The following is a 23,762-nucleotide window of genomic DNA, read 5'->3' on the forward strand; positions in this document are numbered from 1 at the left end:
AGTGAGGAGGTGCACAAGAAGCTGGGACGGAGCATGGCCAGGACAGCTGACCTGGCCTGGCCAAAGGGATATTCCAGAGCACAGAAGGACATGCTCAGTATATAACCTAGGGGAGCCAGCTGAGAGGGGCTGATCCCTGCTCAGGGCAGGGCTGGGCATCAGTCAGTGGGTAGTGACCAATTATAGTGCACAGCATTCGTTCATCTTGGGTTTTATTCCTTTTTCTCTTTTGGCCATCTCCATTTTCCTTACTATGATTCCATGATGATGATGATGATGATAAAGATGATGATGATGATATTTTACTTTATTTCACTTATTAAACTATTCTTATTTCAACCCCCAGGTTTTACCTTTTTCCGGTTCTCCTCCCCATGCCAGAGCGGGGCTGGGGAGGCACAGTGCACTGTGTGGCTCTCAGTTTGCTGGCTGGTTAAAGCACGACGCCAGACTCATCCAACACTGTATCAGACCAAGTAGGTCAGCATGGGGCTAACCAATCTTCAAAGACAATTTTATGCTTTATCCTTCCCGTCTTGCTGCAAGTGTTGCTCCCTGAGCTTCCCACAGATGATGATTTACTTGTGTAAGGGTTTGAGCAGCACGTGAGGAACGGAAGGAACACAGCAGTGGTTGTTACTCAAAGTGTGAGAAAGCCCTTCGGCAGAAAGGGCTGAATTTTCCCAGTCTTCCAGGCCAGCAGAATCTCTTGGAATCTGGCCTCTCACTTCCAAGTGCCTCATGTTTCCCTCCAGAAATACAAATTTCACTCCAGCTTACATGATCAACAACATCTGCAGGCAAAAACACCACACTGGTTTGCCATAGAGGTGGTACCTTGCTATTCATATGCACACAGCATTTCGCACTGCTTGCTGTTCTTTCAGAGCTTGACTGTCACTTCCCATCAATGGCATAATGCTTCTTCTGAGTGCCATTTACTGAGTTTTTTCTTTAGTGTACCCTTTAAAATGAAATAATTTGGCTTGTGTTTTGTGATAAGACAGACATAGAAATGATATTTTAGTCAAAGTCACAGGTCTTGAAGTATTGTTTACTTAAAACTTTGAGATATGCTTTTTCCTGAGGAACCCAAACTTATGTATTTTCTTTCTAATATACTTGGTATTTGTATTTCATTTCTAGCTGGAATTAAATATTAGAGATTTTCATTGTAGATATAGAGCTGAATTATTATAATGAAAATTATTATTGAATATTTAAGCATACATCCTGTTCTTAATCCATTTAACATGCACTAAAGGATCCCAGATTCCAGTACCAAGAGCAAGTCTGTAATTGTTTTAATCTGAAAGATGAAGGTTTAAGGTAAAGAGAATTCAATTAACAAAGCCAAACCTTGATGTGAAAAGGTACAGCCTTCTCTTTTTTGCTTTATAGCTCCACAATAAATCACCTTCTTAGAACATACAGTTAAATGTCACTGTTTCCAGAGTGTATTGCTCAGAGACAACATAAACCCACAAGCTCTTTAAAACTTTTCATCATTCATTAAGCCCTCAGGCTGGTTACCTTCTTTCATGCTTGAGTCCTGTTTGTCTTCATCAACCCTCCACGGCTGCCCAGGATCCTTCCAGAGATGTGCATGCCAGCCCTGAGGAAGTGTTTGCCAAGGCTGGCTTCATGAATGCCAGCAAATAATGCCAGTGTTCTGAGTTTTAAAAAAAGGAAGATTCCCCTCCTCACGCAGCAGCTGAGCCAAGAGTGTGCAGGAGCACAGAGAACAGGTCCTGTGCATCCTGTCTGGAGCTGTGCCTTGTCTCTGGCAGGGCTGTTGCCATCACACCTCTAGCCATGAGCAATTGTACTAAAAACTTGGCAGGCTCCACCGTGCACATGCACAACAAGCTTCAGAAGCCACTGAACCAACCAGAGAGCTAAAGTTGGAGTGAGGTGTATTTCACTCTGATATTTCAGGGCTGAAATAAGAGGAGTAGTGCGAATAGACACTGAAAACTTGTTCTGTTCTGTTTGTGTCAAATTGCAAAATAAATTGGATTTTTTCAAAACATTTAAACACATTTTTCTAAACGGCACTTTCCATACAAAAAAAAAGTTTACCACTGTAGGACATTTTAGGTTCAATTCACACATCTTTATAGGAATTCCAGCATTCTTACAGTGTCAGCAGAGCATTAATCCTGAATTTTCATGCCCTTTAAATTGTGAAAACTATGAGAATCTTAAAGAGAAATTGGATTAACACCCTTTACCATCTCAAATTTTGTGCATATATGCATGGAGACATATAATATCAACACGGAGAAGATCAGGACATGTTCTGTGAAATTCCTCAGAATACACATTTGTTTTTGGCAGAGTGCAAAATCTGGACTGTGTGATACAACCTTGAGTCAATGCTGAAACTCCTTTCTTTATTCTCCTTTCCTGCCCTTGCTTACGTCTCAGATGAATGCTCATAACCCTGTTCTCTCACCAGTTCTTCCAAGAAGGAGGTGTTTCTATTCTGGCCTTATGACTCATGCCTGCCATGCCCTTCCCAGGCCAGAAGGAAATACAGGAGCAGCTCTGTAGTCCATTGACTTCAATGGATCCTGATCCAGGGGCATAAATCACATTTCTATGTAACAATTTAAACATTAATATGTTAAGTCAGGCTCTAACTCAGTGAAACTGCCTTACAGTGAATAACTTCTTCTTCCTATATGAGAAAGTAACAAAAAAAAAAAAAAAAAGAGATTCAGACTTTGGTTCTGAATGTTTTTGAATATGATCATAAATCAGTGATGAACTCCCATGTAACACATGATAAAAGTAAAATTAAGCATTGTTACTTTTCCCCTAGCCTGTTGGAAACTAGCCATATAAATTATAAAACAGACCCAGATATGGGAAAAATAAAATAATGAGATAATCAGAACTCACAATAAAATACCCCTGTTAAGACAAAATACTTAAATGAGCTACATTGCAGCAGTCAAGTGCATTCCTACACTTCATTGTAGCTACTCCTGTGTAAGTTTTAGTTTAGCAGTGCCAAACAGGAAAATTATCTTTAGGAAATGTCCATTGTTTTCTCATTGCCACTTCTGTTCTTTCTCATTTTCTTAATTCTACCAGTTTATGCTCTCATTTTTGGTACTTCATGCCTTCATTCTTTTGTTTCCTCACACTTTTAATGTCACTTATGGTTTAGACAGATGAATATTCCACTGGTTTTAGCAATTGGACATTTTTTTCTAGTGAGCCTGGGATTTTTTTCATGCCTCAAGCTTCATGCTCTGCACTTATATGAGACCCACCCATATTTTCAGGACTCTACAGTCATGCCATACAAAATATTAGTTCAAACTTGATAAAAGAAGACCATGGTTATGGAACTTATTTTGTGCGAACATTATGTCTTGATCAAAGGGCTTGCTTCTCAGCTGGGAGTTTGAATCAGTCAAGGCAATGCCTGACCCACCCAGTATTTTTGAACTCACTTACTTTGTATTGAAAAAAAAAAAACAAAAGAAATAAAGTTTAAAATTTTGACCTCTTTATTTATTGTGCGTTTTTTTCCAGAACTAAACTGTGCAAATCCTTACATGGTGTGTTGGATGTGGACATTACCCATTTAATTTCAGAGTAAAACATCAATGTAAAGATCACAAACAGTAAAATTGTTCAGACTTGGAAATGCTATTAAACTTTACATACGGTGTTAACATTGAAAAATGAAGCTGTCTCTCTGCCCCACATCATTGGAACAATAAATGTATTTTCAGAAACATACTCATATTCTATTTCAATTTAGAAGAATCATGGTAGATAAAAGCCCTGAGAACTCTACTCCTGTTTCACTTTGCCACGTCCAAAGCATTCCATAAGTACAAGAAAAATGAAGCCCTGTGAGTCTAGCTTGCACAACACGTAATTGGATCCAGTCACCACTGCACCAACAGCCATGGACAGGGCTGAAACTGCATCCTTAGCTAATCCTCCCATGGTAACAAAGTCTATATTGAGTAGGCAGGCTGGCTTTCTGTTGTATATCACAAATACACAAGCACAAGTGTGGCATAAAGCTGGGTGATTCCATGAAAATTTCATTTGAAAGCAAAACCCCGGCAGAAAGCCTGTTAGGAAGAAGCCCTGAGAAAACACTAAGGAGCCACAGCCTTCCCTCTGCCAAAAATGCTGTTAAGAAATACTGCCTTGAAATCAAAAATTGTGCTGAATGAGTGAAGAAGTGGCGAAAGAAAAAAAGCAGATGATGCAGGAAACACCTTCCACCCCCCTTGATGCTCACACACTCAGACACACACACACACATATGCAGACTGCTCCCTTTTGCAAGAATTGTGGATTCCTGACTATAAATGTCAAGTAAGGTTCCTCATGGTAACCCTGCCAAGTGTCCATGTATGTTGATAGACTGCACAAGTTCAAAAAGTTGTAATTTACCCCTCTTTGTACCACAATGAGCAAGTCTGTCCATTAAAACAATTGTTCTTTTAACTTAGTGGATTTAAAAGCCTTGGCATAACTTCAATGTGATTTTGGTATGATTGCATATGCAATAAAGCAAAAAGCCAACAAACTAGGCCAGCTTCTGAACTCTGTGTCCCTAAAACCACTGGGAATTTTGTTTAAGCAAGTGGTTCAGAATTTGAGCCTGATAAAAACAAGCTTTAGCAGCAGCACAGACTGGCCTCAGCCCTGCTACTCAAACCAGTGATCTCCCATGCAGGTTCTGTTCCACTCCAGGCCACAGTTCCAGCACCACTCAAACCTGCACTGAGGGCGAGGACATTTCATGTGCATGCAGCCACCTGCAAAATAGCAACAGAATGGCTTTGGTACTTGGAAAACACTTAGAGATGTTAATCAACAATTAAGAGCATTAAAATCAACTTTCTTAGACACTAATTTACCAACTAAGTAAATTATTTAATAAAAGAAAAGTGCAAACCCAAAGAATATCTCTCTAGGCTATCTAAAACCTGCTCCTCCTCTTTATTGGGCTTTAATGTGCATTTCTCACTCGAGGGACTGCAGGGGTAGGAGGAAATGAAAAAAGACTATGCTAGGGATAGTGAAAAGAGATGATAGTCTGTGGCCTTTCAAAGCAGTCCTGGAGGTACCTCCTCAAGGTTACTCTACACTAGTCCAGCTGTGAGCCAAAAGATAAACAAAATTAAATCCTTTTTTGAATTTGGATTCAAAGATTTGCTAAAGTTGGTAAATCAGGAGATAGACTTTGGTGGCTGACTACTGATCACACAAAAATGACATTAGTAATTTAAGTTGATTTGACCTTTTTAGTATCTGAAGGAGCCTTTTGATCATACAAATGTTTTTTTGCATATTAGATTTCTTACTTCTCCATACCATGAGAGCAGCTTTAATTTCTCTGCTCATAACCTTGAGCAAAAGTTTATTTTGTAATATAAAAACATTAACATTGTCAAAGGTCATTACAGAACTACACTTCAAACTGAAATTATGTTGCTTACCACACAAAGAGATCTTTTGTGTAATTCAAACTGAGAGAAAACCATGAAGAAATGCTGAAATGTCATCTTGGTTTGACTCCAAATGGTGATGGGAGGTACAGGGAGTGTGTGTTCCTTACTGTATGAGCTGCTGCCCTTACACCATGTTTTTAAAAATGCCACTCCAGAATGTTTCTCAGAAGGCAAAAACAAACAAGAATTGGTTGGTTAAAATAGGCCTGTCTGCTTCACCTGACAAAGAGAGAAAACCACTTGTGATAGCAAGGTCTATTTGTCAGTTTATATCTTTGTGTAAGAAAGGCAATGTGCCAGAAAGATTTTTATCTTATTTAAATGTAAACATACAAATGGCTAGCCTCTATGTTCCACTTTTATTTAAAGTTCAGAACCAGTCCTCTTTTGCAGTTTGTATTAAGCCATCACTGGATAAAACTCATCTCAGTCCTAGTGCAGGACCCAAACCCATCGGGTGCCTTCTGTAAAATGTGTGCCCTCCCTGCTGAGCTGCATAAATCTTGTTATTCTGTGCTACATGGCAGCTGAGATCAGCAGTCAAGAGTGGAGAGTGCCTCAAGCAATGGGACCTTCAGCTCTGTGAGTACAGCAGCTCTCTGAGAGACATGGATGTGTGTCTAAACTCACTCAGACTGGGGCCTTCACTGTGACAAAGTGTTTCTCTCTTTCACTTCAGGTATTACAGGAAAGTTATTGGCATTCAGAAATATTCTACAATGCCTGAAGTTTATGTGGGCTATTACAAAAAAGTTATTGGCACTGTAAAAGACACTGTCCACAGAATACGGGGAAGGAAAGCAGAATTATTCTCCTGTGTGGAGTCAGAGTACTCCTCCCAAATGAGGACTTCTGGCAGACATCAGGATACAGTTGTCAGTCTCTTGACAGCAGCTGTACTTTGGCAGCTCTGAAGTGTTTCTATAAACTTCTATAAGTTTACAAATGGCGGCCTAGAAGCTGGCATATGCAGTACCCATGACCAAAGAAGAAGACAAACACTGCACTTTTTAAGCTTCTTGATTTTGTTTGCAAAATGACAGAATCACTGAGGTGGGAAGGTCCCTTAAGGGAACATCCAATCCAAAACTCTGCTCAAAGCAGGGCAACTAAAGTAGGGTGCTCAGAGTCTAAGAGAAAGTAAAGGTCTTACCATTCCTTCAAGCCTAACCAGAAGAGGGTTTTGTTTGGCAATGCACAAACTCCTGAATATAAATAGTCACCATTATAATTTGTCTATTTCTAATCAGATTAAAACTTCTGGTTTTCAGTCTGTTCTACAAATCTGTAAATAATTTTTTGACCTAGGCCTCTGTTATCTCCCTTCTGCTGCCCACCTTGCTTTCCACACTATGCCAAATCTTGTCTCACATTCCCACTCTTCAATTCAAGCTTTCTTTCCTTCTGCTTCTTGTGCTTGAAGGTGTCTCCCACTTTCCATCTGCCAACTCCCTTTTCTTTCATCAAACCCCAGATTTCAGGATTTTGTCCTATTTCTTCCCCAGCAATATTTTTGTAGTGTCACTGCTCAAAATGTTCTCCCCTTGCAGTTCATAGATCCTTATTTGGCGTTTTCAGTGTCCCATGTGAATGCCACAAGACTGGGAAGTACCCTCTAAGTATCTGTATAATATTTAGGCAATCATGTTAATATATTTTTATTAATTAACATAAATACAATTAAGTCTTGGAACAATATTAACCTATAAATTACAGCCTCTTTACCATTCCTGTTCTTAATTTTAAACATCCCAATGCCAGCAGATAACTTTTCTTCCTACATGGTAAGCACTGATTAATGCAAACTGTTTGTCAGGACTCATGTTGCTTCTTCTAACTTGCTTTTCTACTGTGGGCATGTGGCTGGGTTGGGATTAATCTCTCCCAAATTCAGCCTTATACTGTGTAGACATCTACAGCAGGACTAATTGTTCACACCCCACTTTTAGGTGTGATTTTCTGGCCTACATATGTTCTGCTTCATCGGGAGATGAGTTTTACCCTACAAATGTCTATTTTTCCCAGTGACAATGGAAAGTCTGGATAACGAGCTGGATATCCAGTCATATGAATGCTACATCCAATGCCCCATTTCCCTCACCTAAAAAATAGCTGGACATTTTGTGAGGCTTAATTAGTGGTTTTAGAACTGAGTGATTTAGTTAGCATTTTCAAGATAATTTAGTTAAGGTGACACAAGGAATTATTCAAGCTTTTTGTGCTCTCCCCCTTTTGGAATAATAGTATGCATATGTACACCTGCACATTCATATGTTTATACTGTAAAATGAATTTTAACAGAGGTAAGTAGAAGATATCTAATAAACTTACCATTTTTTTCTACTGGAATATTGCAGTTGGGGCATGGCTTGGTTGTCTTCTTGATTGTTTCTCTAGATGCTTCTTCCCATCGAGCTTGCATGGCTGCATGTTCATCAACTACAAACCCCTGCAAAGAGAGAGAGAGCACTCATTGGGGCATCAAACCATACTGCAAATGCACCAAGACAGGTACAGCAAAAGGGAAGGCAAAGGAGGAGTCAGGTGAACCTGGCTGGCAACATCACATGTTAGACACCACAGGTGTGATTCTGCTTCAGGGATTAAAGCCCTTCTTGAAAGAAAAACAAAAACACCAAGGAAGTGCAACACTTGGTAATGCAGGATGGTGGGGTGCCTGGAAGGAGATTGTTTTTCATAATAAAGTGTACTCTGTTGTATTGGAGGTCTGAGTTTCATTCCAATGTAACCCTACACAAATATAGCATGCACAAAGAATAAACAAAAATTTTGTAAAAAAAGCGAAAAAACCCAACCTGAGTAATGAAATGCTCAGAATGACACAGAAGGAAAAAGTCATCATGAGGGCTATAAAAGGGACTCCTGTGTTTGTCCTATTTATGACTGTGACAAAATTATATGATCTACACAACTGGCCTATTTGGCTGCTTCCTACCAAAAATGATAGTACAAGGACAAAAGAGATGGCAGTGCCTTGGGTCATTTCCATGACAGAAGGTTGACAACCATGTGAACAGTACCTATAAACAATGCATGTAGGTTCCAACCTTGAAGCTCTGCTCTCTCCATTCATAATGTGGTTTTATTCAAGCATATGGGAAAATGATGCACTTAAAAAAACTATTTAATTTTTAACAATTTCTGTAACTTAGTGTATACCTTCTAAATACTTATAGGCTTTTATGTGGATAGACTTTTATATTTATTTTTATGGATAATTTTTAACATATTTATTTCTAGTAAGACAGAAAAAGGCCCAACTTTAAGCAATGCACCAAAGCCATAATGCCCCTTGAATTCTGGTCATTCAGTATTGATAAAACAGAGTAGAGAGTGAGTAGTGCCTCGATTTCATTCCTGGTGAAATGACCTCAGTTAAAATGGAATAACAAAGACCAACATCTGCAGAAATTTATTTCCAGCTCATCTAGTGGCCATTGCAATATGCATTTAATGAAAAGCAAACCAAAACACAAAACAACAAAAAAACCCCACACTGCCTTCTTTTAATCAGGAAACATCAATAATATGTTTGCCATTATTTATTTTACAACTACATCAGTCTCCTCAGTCTGTGAATGTCTTTTGTTGCTCCTTAAGATTCTCCAATTTGCTTTTTGATGTAGAGGTGACAGAAGTGAATTAAGTCTTCTTATCTGTATCCTAGAAGTGACTTTTACTCTTGTCTCTCTGCTTGCAGAGAGGGAACTCGGCCCTGCACCCTGTTGGATTTTTCAGCAATTCGGCAGAAAGATGACCTCTATACAACAGCACATTAGTAAGTTCTGGGAAATAGAAAAAGCTGCTCAGGCTAATAGCAAAGAACATAATCTAGTATTGATTTTTCAACACCTACATCCTTAAGGAAGGATGACTTTTGCAAGCAATCTGAGCTAGCTCAGAGAGGCAGAGTGGGAGAGGGGAGAACACTTGACCTGGAGCTCAGTTTCCCCCGCAACAGAAATAAGATGATATCTCATTTTAATGGGAGCTCATTGCTTAACATGCATACAGTTGAAAATCACTACAGCAGTGACAAAACATTGCTATTCTTTTCAGAGGCATCAAATGAGAAGACCAGAAGTATTATAAATTTTTGTAATCAGTCCAGATGATCTTCACACTGGCTGTTTTCTCAAATAGTCCAATTTGCAAGTGTTTTTTGTTTTTGCAAAACACTTTTTTCTCCATCTTCATGTCTTTGTTGTGATCTAATAGCAAAGGACACTGAGGTAAAATTTCACATACTAAATTGCTAACTTTATTTGCATAAACATTTTTGGTCCTAGTTCTGCAAACAAAATTGGGAAACCCTAGGAAAAACTAAAAGAAGCAACTTCTAGCCACACACGCAGCTCACCAAGAACAAATTGCTGAAAACAGCAGTGAATAATTATTTTTTTAGTATTTTTTATTGCAAAAATTCTAGTATGAACTAGATGCAGCAGCATGATATTTCAGCCCATTAGAGCTGAAACAACCCCCCTATGCCCAGTCTTGCTGAATGCTATGTTAAAAACTTCCTGCTGCATGAACGAAATGTAGAGAAATGGCACAGTGATGGAGTCCCTGATTCAGTGAAGCAATCATACCATCCAGATCCATAAGCCTTCAGTGCTCACGTGCTTTATTTAGTGCTCCACACCCAGTAATGGCAAGCACACATATATTTATCTGCATTTTTTCTTCCAACAATAAAGAAAAGGTGTATGGCAATTCTTCATTACCTGTGTCTATTTAAATCATGTTCTTACATCCTAAACTAGCAAACCTAACCGCACTGAAAATGGCCTAGGTCTGTCAAGCAGAAGGGTCTCTAACTTTGCTTGTTCTGCCTGGTCTTGGATAAGAAGCTCAGAGATGCTCCAGGTGTGCATCACATGTCAGTTTGCTGAGGACAGGGGACTTGGATCACTTATGATGCTCACTCAACACAATATGCCCTTGTTCCCCGGTTAGTATGGAACATTTGTCCCAGCACTATGGAAAAGCTACTAGATTTCATCCATGCCACTTTATGAGTAATTTTTTTTGATTCTCAACTGTGCTGCATATTATGACCAGGAATGAATACCCATAAATAACAGCAAGCTACAGAAAGAGCTGTTGTAAGCACTATTCAATATCCCCCCTTCAGTATTCTCTTAGGGAGACAGGAGCAAAAAGTTGTCTTATTATCTCTGGGTCATCCTGAAGGACATAGATTTACTTCTGTTCCTATGCTGAATCTTTTGGAAAAACTAACAGGGATAAAGAGACCACAGAGACTGCCAAGGACCATACAACAATACAGAACCATATATGTGGAATGCTTTCTTTGCAGCTAATCAATATCATGCAGTATTGGAAAGAGATCTACAGGGACAGAAAGTATCTTGAAATAGAAATAAAGTGTCCTTCTTAGAGCAGCATCTTGTTCAGGTGATAGAGCACACATTGACCTGTCAGTAGAACCACACTGAAGCAAATGAAGAAGGACTTCACAGACAGCAACTAAGCAGAACCATCTAGATTAAAAACATTCATGGCAAAGCTTCTTGTTTAAAATACTGGAGGTCTTAGATACATAATGTTAAATTTTGACATCCACCGAATTATATACTGCCTTATGTTAGCACACTTTAATGATCATGCTTGTTTTGCCTGGTATAGACAGCATCTCAAAATTTAAGACCCTTTCAGAATAGAATATGCAACTGTTAACCTTCTTTGTGCTTTGCTTTAAGTGGATGTAATTTCTGTATTCCTGTTTGTTTGCCCTTGGTGCTTCATCTCTCCCTGATAAACAAAAAAGCTGGTCATGCATAACTTAAAAAAAAGGTATCCTAGTGAAGCTTTCTTTAAATCCAAAATACATTTGCTTTTGGTCAGAAATGCTTGGTTTTAAGAGAATTTTACTGGCAAAAATAAGCTTTTTATTTAGGGTAATAGAAATATGTAAAATTATCTCACTTCGTGTGAAATACAGAATTTTAAAAGGGTTTAGATGTCTCAAAACAGGAAGTATTACTAATTTTCTAACAAGAATGTGAGAAAAGATATGCATACTTGAAAGCATTTGAAAGGAAGACAAAGATTAATTCATTGTGCATGAGCAATGTTCATCCCACCATAATATTTAGGTTAACACAGCCCACTAGAGCTAGAGCTCTAAGCAAAAGCAGCCTCAGCTGTTGAAGACTGATCTACAATGGATGGTGACAGTCCAACTTGAATTTATTGTGTCTTCTTGGCTTCAACAAGGCTGTTTTATGAACATGATCACACGAATTACCATACTGTTATGCTTATTGGTGCCTTTTACTGCAGGGGGTAAAAATAGCAGGTGTCCAGGGCACTAGATAGGCTAGAGGGTTTTGGAAGAAAATGGATTATTTGAGCCATTTAGAGTAAAAATCTCACAAAGCAAGGTGTGAATAGCTATGGGACTATTGCTCTGTTTTAGAGACAGATTTAGGCTAATTCAAAACACTAAAATGTGGCTATAGATAAGGAATAGAAAAGATATTCATTCAATGAGATTATGTTTCACAGACAGGAAAAATAGAGGTGCCAGTACTACAATGATCCTGTTAAATCCACATGAAGCCGCTTTGTGTGAGCCAATTTGTCTAGTGTGCCTAGGGAATTCTGTCATAAAATGAAAGAGCTGCTTTGTGATGACAGCAACTAGTTAAAATCAAATTGATATACACAGGGTATTATATTGGATACAAGAAGAAAGAGTGCTCTGGTTTGGTGACACTGCACACCAATGTTCTCACTCTGTGTGTTGCAGCCATTCATATAATGAATTAAATTCAGGTAGATGGTGAATATTGAATTTGCACTGATCTAAAGCAGAAAATCTAATCTAATACAGGTCATTCTTATATAACTGTTTTCCATGAGCAGAATAAAGAACGTGCCTTCTCTCGTAAGTGGCAACACTGCTGAAAATGACTGTCAGCTTAACCTCATAAACAAAAGCAGTCTGTCACATCTTTTTTACTTTATTGCTGCCCAAAATAGGAAAGCTAAAATTCTCTCTATATAGTTATCATCTATTTCTCATTAGACAGAAAGTTAAGACCTATTCTCAGATTTCCTCTGGTGCATCTTTATTTATAACACAGAGATTAATTTTACAGGACATTTCCTGGTTATAGTTATTTTTCTTTCTCCTTTAATTAGGCACCTATGGGTTGAAATGTCCTGAGCTTGACATTGTGAGTATACCAAATACTAAAACCCTGAGCCTCAGTTTGTTTTTCAGTTGTTTAAGATATTTTAGATATCAAGCTAGGTGTGCCATTCCTTGTACAGTCATGTTTTATTTACTTTTTAAAATTTACCTGATGGGAAAAAACCCCAAAACAACCAATGGCCTAATAATAGATGTTTTGCATTTCATACTGTGACTCAGGACTCATTGAAAGATACTATGTACAATGAACCTTTTCAGTAGCTTTTCCTTTCACTAAAATGCAGGGAAATAATTAATGGTTTTTGTGGTTAGCATTTATATTTATCATTATCATTAGCTGGTTGGAGACCAGGCTTCACAACCCTACATGCTTGCTGGAAATCTACAGCATGGGAGGTTAGCATGTGTTGTTCCACGATGGAGAAGGAAGCCCGGCAGGCAATACCTGAGCATTTCATACCCCCTGCTGTCAACTCTGAGACCTGCACACAGGAGGCAATGGGATGGGAGGAAAAGATGAGCTGGGAGCTTTTCCAGAGCTACATTCCAACAGCCTTCAGCAGCATGCCAGGTGCTGTGACAGGCTTTGCTGGATGTGTCTCCACGAGCAAATGAATGTGCCTTTATGTTTGCACCTGTGCAGCAAAAAATATGTCTGGGAAGTGATGCTATGGGTCTGCTTGGAGCCAATTGTTCACCTGAGACATCATGCCTGAGTCAGGTTTGAGCCCAGAAACTCTGGTTAGAGGGCAGCCCTGGAAGTGTGTGCTGATGAAGAGGGTCAGATTTGCACTGACTCAGCTGAGGCACCGACTGCTCTGCTTTTGGTTAGGTCTGATGGGCTCCTGGGCTGACAGAGGTGCTGGATAAATTTATACTGCCAGTTACAGAACAATAGAGCTATTACCTGGATCCTACATTAGCTACCTGAGGACTGTGAGGGCTGAGATCCAAACAAGGAACAGCTGAGGTTTGATTTGAAGGTGGTGGGTCTGGGAAGGGCTTTGGGATTCGGTGACAAAGGCCTCCAGCTTAGGGCTACAGCCAGGACAGGCAGTGTCCCACAGGCTAAGAATGGAGTTGAAGTCAAGTTTTACAGCACTAGCTATAAATTTACACTGGAAAAGACTGTAGATGAAGGTATAAAACATGTATCTTTATGCCTCAGTAAAAATGATGTTGCCATTTATTGTAAGAGACCATAGCCTTTGTGCCAGCACCATGAGCCTCAGGACCCATCAAGCTTTATCTGAACTTGTCTTGGCATGCCTACAGATTTGATTTAGCCTGTGACAGATGTTATTGAATCACCTGGTGACTATTCCCCTGTTCTGCTTTTGCACAATTTTTGTATTATTGCATGGTTCAACAGTTAATGTATTTTTGTAACTTACCGGCAGTAATGACCATTATAGGTACTATCAGTCAGAACAAACTGTCTCTGACCCTACAATAAAATGCTGTGCAAAGGAGTAACAGCATGGGATGACAGAAGAAGCCTTGAAAGCAGAGGCACAGGATGATATGGGAGGGCCCATCATTATAAACCACATTCAAGTGGTCACTTACCCAAATACAGCCTTGAAGAATGAGTAAAAACAGTCTTGAGTACAACAGAGAGATCAAAGGCATAACCAACTTGGATAAAACACACCAACATTGGCTTGTGCATCAGAGAAGGAGTCTGCTAACAAACAAATAAGACTGACTCCAAGCAGATTATAGAATAAGAAGGAAAAAAAAAATCCTTCAATATCAGCATCATGCTCCTTCTGGTAAAGGATTCACTATACCAGCCCATTCCAGACTGCAGCTATTGAGCCTAGAACCCAGGCAAGGAGTGGAAGTTTAGAAATAACACTGGGGAAATGAGTGTTACCAGAAAGTTTGCATATCCTTTATTTTAACTATGATTTGAACTGTAAGTTCTAGTGTTATTGTAAATGGGCTAAAATTACTTCACTGACAAGCTAAGACTTTGATAAAACCAGCAATACATTTTTTAGTTTGCATATACAGTGAACATGGTCTGAAATGAACATCTTTAGCAGGTAATGAGATTTTCCATGTAACAAAATGGCAGAAATTTACACCACTTAGGCTCTAACCTGTGTGCGAAAAATGGGTAAGAAGTTTTAGCTGCATCAGCAGCTAAAGATGAATACTTAGAGAAGGATTTTACTGGATTGCATGGATTGCAGGGCCAGACTTGCTATAACAGACTCCTTCTCTGACTAGCTGGAATTAAGGCTTGGACTAAGACTAGGAATGTTCTGACAGGATTTTTAAGGAGTTTCTTGGGACAAGATAATCAGCAGCTTCTTGGAGAAAGTTTGTCCACAGAACCAACTCTAAAACATACTTTTTAATAACACATTTCATCCAGGTTGTGTTACCTTTTCCCCCCCCAAACACTTATGACTCAGTGCCCCATATTCTACTCACCTATTTACATAGGCACTGCTTTTACATCAGTGTCATTGCTATTACAGTTTACCTTGCCATAAACCAGCTTCCTCATCAACATGCCCAGCACTGAAACCATCCTGGGAGCTACTCTGAAAAAGTTCAAATCTAATATGTGGCCACATTTTATTGTCCAGTTGCTAGTGAGCAAGAAGGTGCATTGCTTATCCTTGTAACTGGAAAACCATCTAGAAAGGTTTGTGCTAGGAAAGCTGGGCTAATTTTAAGGTGGGGACTTACAGAGGAAGCTGGTTTATGGCTAGATTCCCCGCCAGCACAGACTGTCTATGTGTGAGGTTAAAAGAGGCCAGGAAGATTGGTTTTGTGGTGTACATTGCAGGGACTATGTGGTTATTTCTAAACCTAAATCTGGCTGGAGTCACCTTTACTGTGTCATTGATTCCATCATGCACACTGTGCCTTTTAATTCATCAAATATGGTTTCTTCTGTCATCCCAAAGTTCAAACAGCTCCAGGAGGCAGCAATGGTTTTAAAACAAAGCTTCCTAACTGATATTGCCACAGATAAATTTAATTTTCCCTGAAATAATGTAATTTACACACTATGATGGGAAATAATCAGTCCTGCACCAGTAGGTAAATGTTTAAGATAAGCTTCCAATGGCCTATCTGGGCTAAAAGTAGGCATTTCAGCAGAAATAGAACATTTTATCCTTCCCAATGGCCCATGCAATATCTGTGCACAGATCTGAAAGGTCAGGATGTGCCAGTAGTAAAAGCTGGGCTGCTCTCTGCATGCTTGCTGCTGAGTTTGCCTTTTACCCCAAGCAGCAAGTAATGCCATTTAGCTTCCCTAAAGCTTCCAACTCCTTCATTTGGAATAGGCTTTCAGAGATGCACATGTAGCACCTGCTTTATCCCTCCTATGTCCTCAGTCATGGCTGCTCTCTTCCTTCCTCCTGCCAACTCACCCTATTGCTCCTTCCATCCTTCTCTGCCCTCCGTCACAGACCCACCAGCTACACTCCCCTCTCTGCACCTCAGGCTTCCTCCTCCCTCCTTTTGACATCTGCCCAAGCACAGGCCCATTTCACCACCACCATTTATGTTTCCTGGACTTTCAGAGCTGTGCCATGTCATTTCACCTCTCTCTTTCTTTTCCTCTTTCTGGAGCTTCCACTCCATCTGATGGGTTACAATCCCTCCAGTCAGCTCTTGGTTTTCATGGAAACTCAAATTCCCCTATATCAGGGTCTATCTCTTCTTTTGGGGGCTCTCTTTCTCCAAGTCTTCCCAAACTGGTGTCAGGCTCTGAGGGTACCATCAGACCTTGCTGTCCCAATCCCCTGCTAATCCCTGCATCCTGTTCATGGCCCAGGAACCCATGTCACTGCCTGGTGACACTGCAGCATGGCCTGTCTCCAGCTCCCCACATCCCTGCCCAGCCCAGTCATAAGCCACCTGTGGACTCACCTTCCACCATTTTGGCTCATCCCTGTCCTCAGGCCCTGCCCTGACACATGGAAAGTCCCCAGGAAGCAGACAGCCCTTGCAGTGCCCTGACACACCTTAGGAGAGCTGCATGGAGTGCCACCACAGCTCTTCCTGCTGCCATCCACTACTGGTCACCCAATTCCTCTGCCAGAACTCTCCTTCTTGGTTTTCCTTTCACCTCTGTCACACTCCTTGTGCTCCACCGTGTTCACCTCTGTCACGCTGACTGAGGCCTGAACCTGTCCACAGTGTTTCATATTGTTGAACACCAGAGACCTGCAGGCATTTGCAGAAATGTGAAGGCAAGAGAAACTCCTTTCACCACAACAGCTACTAGAGGCTAAAGCAAACCCTGCATTTTTCTTATTGGAAGTAATTCCCTGAAACTGATTGTGTATCTTGCACCTCTTCTGGAGAGAAACCGTTTAATGGCCGTGTGTTTGTTTGATCCTTAAATTCGATTGGCAGAAGTAGTGGCAATAAAATGTCTTGATAAAATAAATGATATGGAAAGGATCCAGAAAGGAGTCAAATTGCATGAGTAGGAGATAGCCCTGGAAGTGGGTTTTTTCAATTCCTACCTTGAAACAGACCATGGACAAAAATAAAACAAACCTTCTCACTGCCTCAGCAAGCACTACAATCACAGCAAGTTCGGTCTGACACACAGACCTATGCACCTGGCAGGTGATGCCAAGTGGAGCAGACAGCCTGAAAGCACAGGTGGATAAATGTTTACACCGATTTCAGGGGGAGAGATGGAAACTGTCCCACGGGTCCTGCTCTCCATACATGCCCCGGAATGGTCGGTGTGCCCGGTTCGGGAGCCTGTGTGCAGGGCGGCTCTGCGGGGATGCTGGGCAGTGAAAGCAGCATCTCAGCAGCCCTGCGCTCGCCCTGCTTCTGCTGCCGCTGGGCTTGCTCGCCTGGCTAAGGAAAATGAGGGAAAACATTCCTTCAGTGGCACAGCACCGCCTCGTGGAGATGTTCCATTAGTGCCGCTCTCGGCTGCTTAGGGGAAGAGGAGACGGACCCAAATAAATTAACTTCAGCTTAGACTGGAGTCTCAATGAATGCTGCTTAGTCTGTGGTCTTGTCTGTGCACGGAACCTGATTTGTATAGGTGCAAGAGTTATTCTGGTACCATCATTTAGCTGTTCTGGAAACAGTTCCTTGCGAGTGCAGGACATTTTTAAGGAACAGCAAGCACATTCACGTAACACTAGAACTGCAACAGCAGTCACCATTGCTAAGTTAACAGGTCTGATTGGGTGAAATTCATGTGCTGGGAGATTGAATCAGATGGGTGAAGTGCTCCCATTGTTATAAGGAAAAGCAACGGCAATATTCAAATATTTAAATTAAATTACTTCTTCTTATGGTATTCTGATTCTTCCTGGTATACATTTATTTCTGCCTTAGAAGATAAAAATTACATGAACTCTAGTTTTCACAGAGCCAACATTGTTGAATTCACTTTTTACATGCCATGACACTTTCAGTACTCGAGGCAAAACTCCAAGCATAAGTAACTATATACTTATATAGAATATATGGAGCTCTCTGTTCATGTTGAGATGTATTCAAGTTATAGTTCAGTTTAATTCATTGAGCCTTGGTCTCCTGCTTTACTAGACTGTTGAATGCTTTAAGCATCTCTCAATGTCTTTGTTGAAGTTGCTTTGTTTTTTTATATAAATGTGAATGGGAACCAGAAGACTGCTCTAAGGCTATTGCAAATAAAATGACACTGTTCTTCGTGGAGGGCAGCTAAGCTGCAAATCTCCTTATTATATATACATATGGCTTCAAAAATGGGTTGCACAAACCCATGGAGAAAAAAAAATGCCGATAGCTACTAAACATAAAATACCACATGTACATCACAAATCACTAGAGGCTGGGAAAGTAGATGGATTTTGGGTCTGATACAATACACATGTTCCAGGTCAACAGAGGTAGATACCCTGACTGACTAGGAGGATACAGGCTGTTTCATTGTCTCAACTAATGCTAATTCTTTTTATAAATTAGAAGAGCTTCACTAAGAAAGGTTAAAGAGAAGAATCTCTACACAGGTCATGACCTAGTGCAAGGTTTGCAAAGTATGGCATATGAACCATCTCCAGGTAGCACATGGCAAAGACTCAGAAGAGAATTTCAGCTCTCTGTCAGTCTGTGTTCGGTGAGCCCCCAGAAGCCTGCCTCAGACAGAGCCTGCCTGCAGGCAGTCACAGGAGCTTGGCACGCCTCCCTGAGAGCTGGCTGGATGCAAGCCCTCATCAGCACCTGCCCACAAACCTTTATCTGCCACGTTGGACTGTGTGGAGGCTCAGGGTTTGAGTTTCCTCTTAGCATCAAATCTGCCAGATATCTGAATACCAGTTTTCTGCTTCCTAGGAGTGCAGCTTGGGCATCAAGCTGTGAGATATTTAGGGGATATGTTTTCTGGTCTTTCACTCTCTCTCCCTCTTTTTTTTTTCTTGGAAAGACTGTGGTTTACACGTTTTATTTATTTCAAGAAAAACTTGAATCTCAAACAAAGACAAATGCCAGGAGAGAAAAACTATTTCTTCTCCAGGTCTATAGCTACAATAGCTAAAAAATTATAGAGCAACCTAGAATAATTATCATCTAACAACTTCCAGCCTAAACAATATATTTTTTTATTTCTGTAAGCTAAAACATAAATTACCAATAGGCTGCATAGGCTGTAAAAAAGCCCTGTTATTCGCGCCAAACCCACATGATTTCCTGACTGATGCATTGAAAATAAACTGAAAGGCAGAAAGACTATACAAAGCCTTTCAAAAGTGTTCACATTGAATAGAGACAACCCTAGAAGCCCACTGGGAAGGCCTTTTCTTTATCAACTAATGGCAGAGCCCCGTGTTTTCCTGACAGAACTCGGCTGCTCTATCAATCAAAGAGACTGAAATCCACCGCAAAGCCAATTCGGCAACTCCGACGGCTGGAGTAATTCAGCATGAACATAATTGCTTTTGCTTAGGATTATAATTAGGATCCATTTGACAAATGTCACTCTGGCTGGGCCAGGGATAACGATCAGGAATTGTGAGATCCATACCTTCTGGGCCATGGCTCCTGGTGGGCTGAGGAGAGAGTTGCATTCCCCTTCATGGAATTCTTCTTTACATTCACGGCAGAACACGGACTGGGAAACAAACCAAAGCATGCCAGTCATAAAAACACATTAGGGACATAGACAGCAGGTTACAATCATGAAGAGTCATACAATAGATGATCCCTTGCCCTTGTCTTCCTATTAAATTCCCATAGTCCTCCTAATTGTGCATCTTATTATACACTCTGATCATTAACACAACAATTTTGCTGTTATTATTATACATTTTATCAGTGGAGTAACACAAATGCCATTATTAAAATATGAGATTTTGCAACATGGTCCATTTGGGGACATAAAGTCATACTAGATAGTTTATGGGTGTGCTTTTCCTCCTGTGAAATCTATTTATAGAAGAAGGGTGATAGCTGAAAAAAGCTGTTCTGCTGTATAGTGTTTGCTAATGGAAATAGTCTATTCATAGTTCTGAATCAAATGCCTTCTCTATAGAAAACTATTGCTGACTTTCCTAGGGAATGACCACTTCATAAAAGGCCATATGAAATACCATTTTCTAGGAACTTATATCCTTGCCATAGACCTTTATAGGATGGTTTAAAAAAATCATAGAAAGAACACAATGATAGGATATTTAATGCAGGGCTTAGGGATCTACCTCTAGACCTTTATTGCATTTTTAGCAGTTGTTCTGATTTTATTCTCCTTAAATAACATTTTTCTTTACATAAGGCTTCATTGAAAGTAATGTCTTTTGCAGATAAGTGAAACAATTCTCCCTAGCTGTCTGACTGCCTCTGCCACCTAAAGTGGTTCATATGTATCAGGTTTGATGGCTTTTCTAAACTCTAAAATGAAGATATCTGACTTGACATATGTCAAATCTTTGACCCATCAATGCTGCATTAAATTCTGTGTCCTTGCAGGTAAAGGGAAAAGTCAATAATGTAGAATGGGTGTCTCTCATGCTGTTTTAAAGCTTTGCTGTCTTGATGCAACTCCAGGCTCTGAAAGATCTCTCAGTGGTAAGCCACTCTGACTGGCATTATAAGCAAGACTTATAAAACAGCCTTGATTTTTAGATATAGAGCTGCATTCACATATAATGAATAAAGGACATCAGGAGGACATGACACTAGAACGTTTGTCTGCCAGTAATTCCAGCTTTTGTATTTTCATTTTGAACTATTTCAAGCTGTATTTTCACTTTTCCAAGAAGCACTGACAATCATATTTTATTGTCATGCTAAAGTAACTGCCCTTTATGAAAAGAAGCATAGTGCAAGTCCAAAAGGATTGATCCTGTTATTTAGAAAGGCAGGGAAATTTGGAGCTGTGGAGTGAGCGTTCTGACTTCTAGAGATATCAAACCTAATCACTTGTTTGCTTTCGTGTCACTTCTTCCTCTATTTTGTCAATGACCTAAAACGTTTTGTTTTACTTCAACCAACACTGATTTGTTAATTCACTCATGGTTGTTAGCAAGCAGCTTTGCAATGGAGGCACTTTTTTTGTGGGGTGTGTTGTATGGGAGGCTGCATTGTTGTAATAGAGCATCATTTAAATACAACAACGATTTGCAGGGCATTAGTGGTCAAAAGTTTCAGGTGTGTTAGCTCTGCTCAAACATGTAGACAGTTTCCATCTGGAAACCTAAGGTCTTAAAGAGTTGTTATTCCTTAACATTTAAGGTTATGCCTGGGTTTAATTGAATTTCCTACTGCGTATCCTACTCTCTTTTTCCTTTGTGACTTTATTTCCTTATGAGCACATCTGACTGACAACATTTGTCTGACAGTGTCTTGTATACACTTGCTTTATCACTGCCTTATCACACAATGCCTCAGCTTGCTTTCCTTACTCCAATCTCTCTTTTCCCATGCAAGCACAATTTTAAACCTTTCATAAACATTGTAAAGGGAGAAATAATGAAAAAAGAGAAGAAAAATAACCAGGGCATATATTTTGCAGAGACATTCTGGCTGGCTAGTTTATATGGCTTTGGTGTTTATTACAATAATAAAATTCATAAGCTCCTGCAGTACTATTTAAGACGTGGAATGCATTTTCTCATTATAGAGGCCATATTTTATCCTTGCCTTTGAAATAAATGATCCTCAGTACCAATGTTACCAATGTTTTCCCCACAGGCCAATTGGAAACATTCATGAGTGTATAACTGGGCCTTTCGCTAACAATTGTATATCCTGCTAGTAAGTCTGTGAGTGGGCCTGCCACATCCTTGTAATGAAACAAAGCCTGATTTTTTTTGTGAGACAGGATACTCTTTTCACATCCTATTAGATAATGGATGAGATGTAGAATCAGTTCTGTGGCAAAGAAACACCCTGGAGGCTGATCAGTTTGTCAGAATAAATAGGCATCTCCCAACAGAAATGCATTAAGCACTCCCTTTTTATGGCAAAGCATGCATCATAAAGAAAAGGCATGTCACTTACAACAAAGAGCAGTTGGTGATAGTTTTTTTCATTTTTTACTTTCAGACATGAAAAATATGATAAATTTTTAGTAACAAAATACAGTTGCAGTAAGCAACTGCAAAAATCCTGTCAGTTAACTTGTATTTTATGGCTTCATTAATATTAATACAGTTACTTTGCCCTTGGAAAGGAAAGGATTTGATGTTAAGTCAGTATTTAATACTTTTGCATAAATTTAATATTAGTAAGTGTTTAAAATTACTATAAGTACTGTAATTACTAATAATAGTTACACTTTCTTTTCCTTCTTATGCCAAATAAAGACTGGCAGATTGCTGTGTTAATATAAACAGCAGATAAACTTTCTATGTCTCTACACATTTAGCACTTGCCGTTGTTACCCTTGAAAGATTCTTTGGTTGGAAAACAACCAACACAAAGAATAAATCCCAAAGGTTCAAACCTACCCCTGCATTAAAAAGAGGATTAGCAGGGAAATCCCCAAAGCACTTAAGGGATTTAGGCACTGGAAATTAATATAACCTGTGTGTGGGCTATTACAGGCTTTTGAATATCTGTAAAAATGTATGAGATAGACCCAAGCAGAAATCCTAAATCCAGTGACCTCAGAATATGGGGTATTAAAAACCTCAACAGGGATTCAGATCCTGTTTTTAAAATCCTCCTATCGTTATGATTATTCAAACAAAAGGTAAAATCAGACCAAACTCCAGTCACTTCTACAGAATTCAAATGCCACAGATGACGTCCGCAGTGATGCTGAATAAAAACTAGGATGAAAATGAAGCTTCAGTCTCAGTTACTCCTGACTGGGCCATTTATAGTGTTTTAAGTTTGGAATTGGGAGCAGAATGCAGCTCTTTTTTTTTTTTTTTTTTTTTGAATGAAAGGAAAATGAGTTTTTCACTTGCATGCTATGCTGCTTGGTTTTTTAGAAGTAGAGATTTTACCATTTCCCTTTTCACAACATTTCAAAGATTTGCTTTGCCTTGGATTAAGCACCACAGCTCTCATTCTCTCCCTCTACTGCAAATGCCTTTTCTTTGGTCTCTGATAATATCTCCCTATAGTGCTTATAAGTAATACCATTAAAATCATCTTGCTTCCAACTTCAATAAAATACTCCCATTCTCTGCACAAAGCTTCAAGTTTGAGCTCCCTTCTTTTATTTTAAAGTTACTCCTTAACTCAGATATTCCCTTTCTTTTTCACCCTTACTTCCTTCCATGTGTCTACACAGAAGAATGCAGGAAGTTTGCAGTGAGGCAGTCACAGATGAGGTTTAATCTGCAGCACTGCAGGTGCACTGCTAGGGACTTCTTGCAAAACTCAGGCACATATCCACATTTCTTACCAACCTTCTGCAATCCATGTTGAAATCTGAACTGTCCTTTCTTCCCTCCTACAGTTATCACTCTTGGCTTTGTGCTGAAGACAGACCATGTTTTGGCCGAGGTGTGCCTTCCAAAGCCAACATTCACATCCAGATTAAAGACATCAGGTGACGAAAGATGCACTCTCAACTGTAGTTTCATTGGGTCTTCAAAATCACTTTTAAATTTTTTATCTAATGT

General features: G+C 39.7%; 1 protein-coding gene across 1 annotated transcript in view; it reads right to left on the bottom strand.

Moving 5' to 3' along the window:
• Positions 1-3,529: 3,529 nt before the first annotated feature.
• Positions 3,530-23,762, bottom strand: part of PRKN (parkin RBR E3 ubiquitin protein ligase) — a 675,053-nt gene continuing 654,820 nt past the window's right edge. The window contains 3 exon segments of the mRNA XM_054279727.1: positions 3,530-4,799; positions 7,827-7,944; positions 19,712-19,798. Of these exon segments, the coding sequence (XP_054135702.1) occupies positions 4,690-4,799; positions 7,827-7,944; positions 19,712-19,798 (315 nt within the window). The 3' untranslated portion in view covers positions 3,530-4,689.

Source organism: Melozone crissalis, unplaced genomic scaffold, assembly GCF_028551555.1.
Source record: "Melozone crissalis strain CALT ecotype California unplaced genomic scaffold, PUWL_Pcris_2 ptg000027l_1, whole genome shotgun sequence".
Taxonomy (NCBI): domain Eukaryota; kingdom Metazoa; phylum Chordata; class Aves; order Passeriformes; family Passerellidae; genus Melozone; species Melozone crissalis.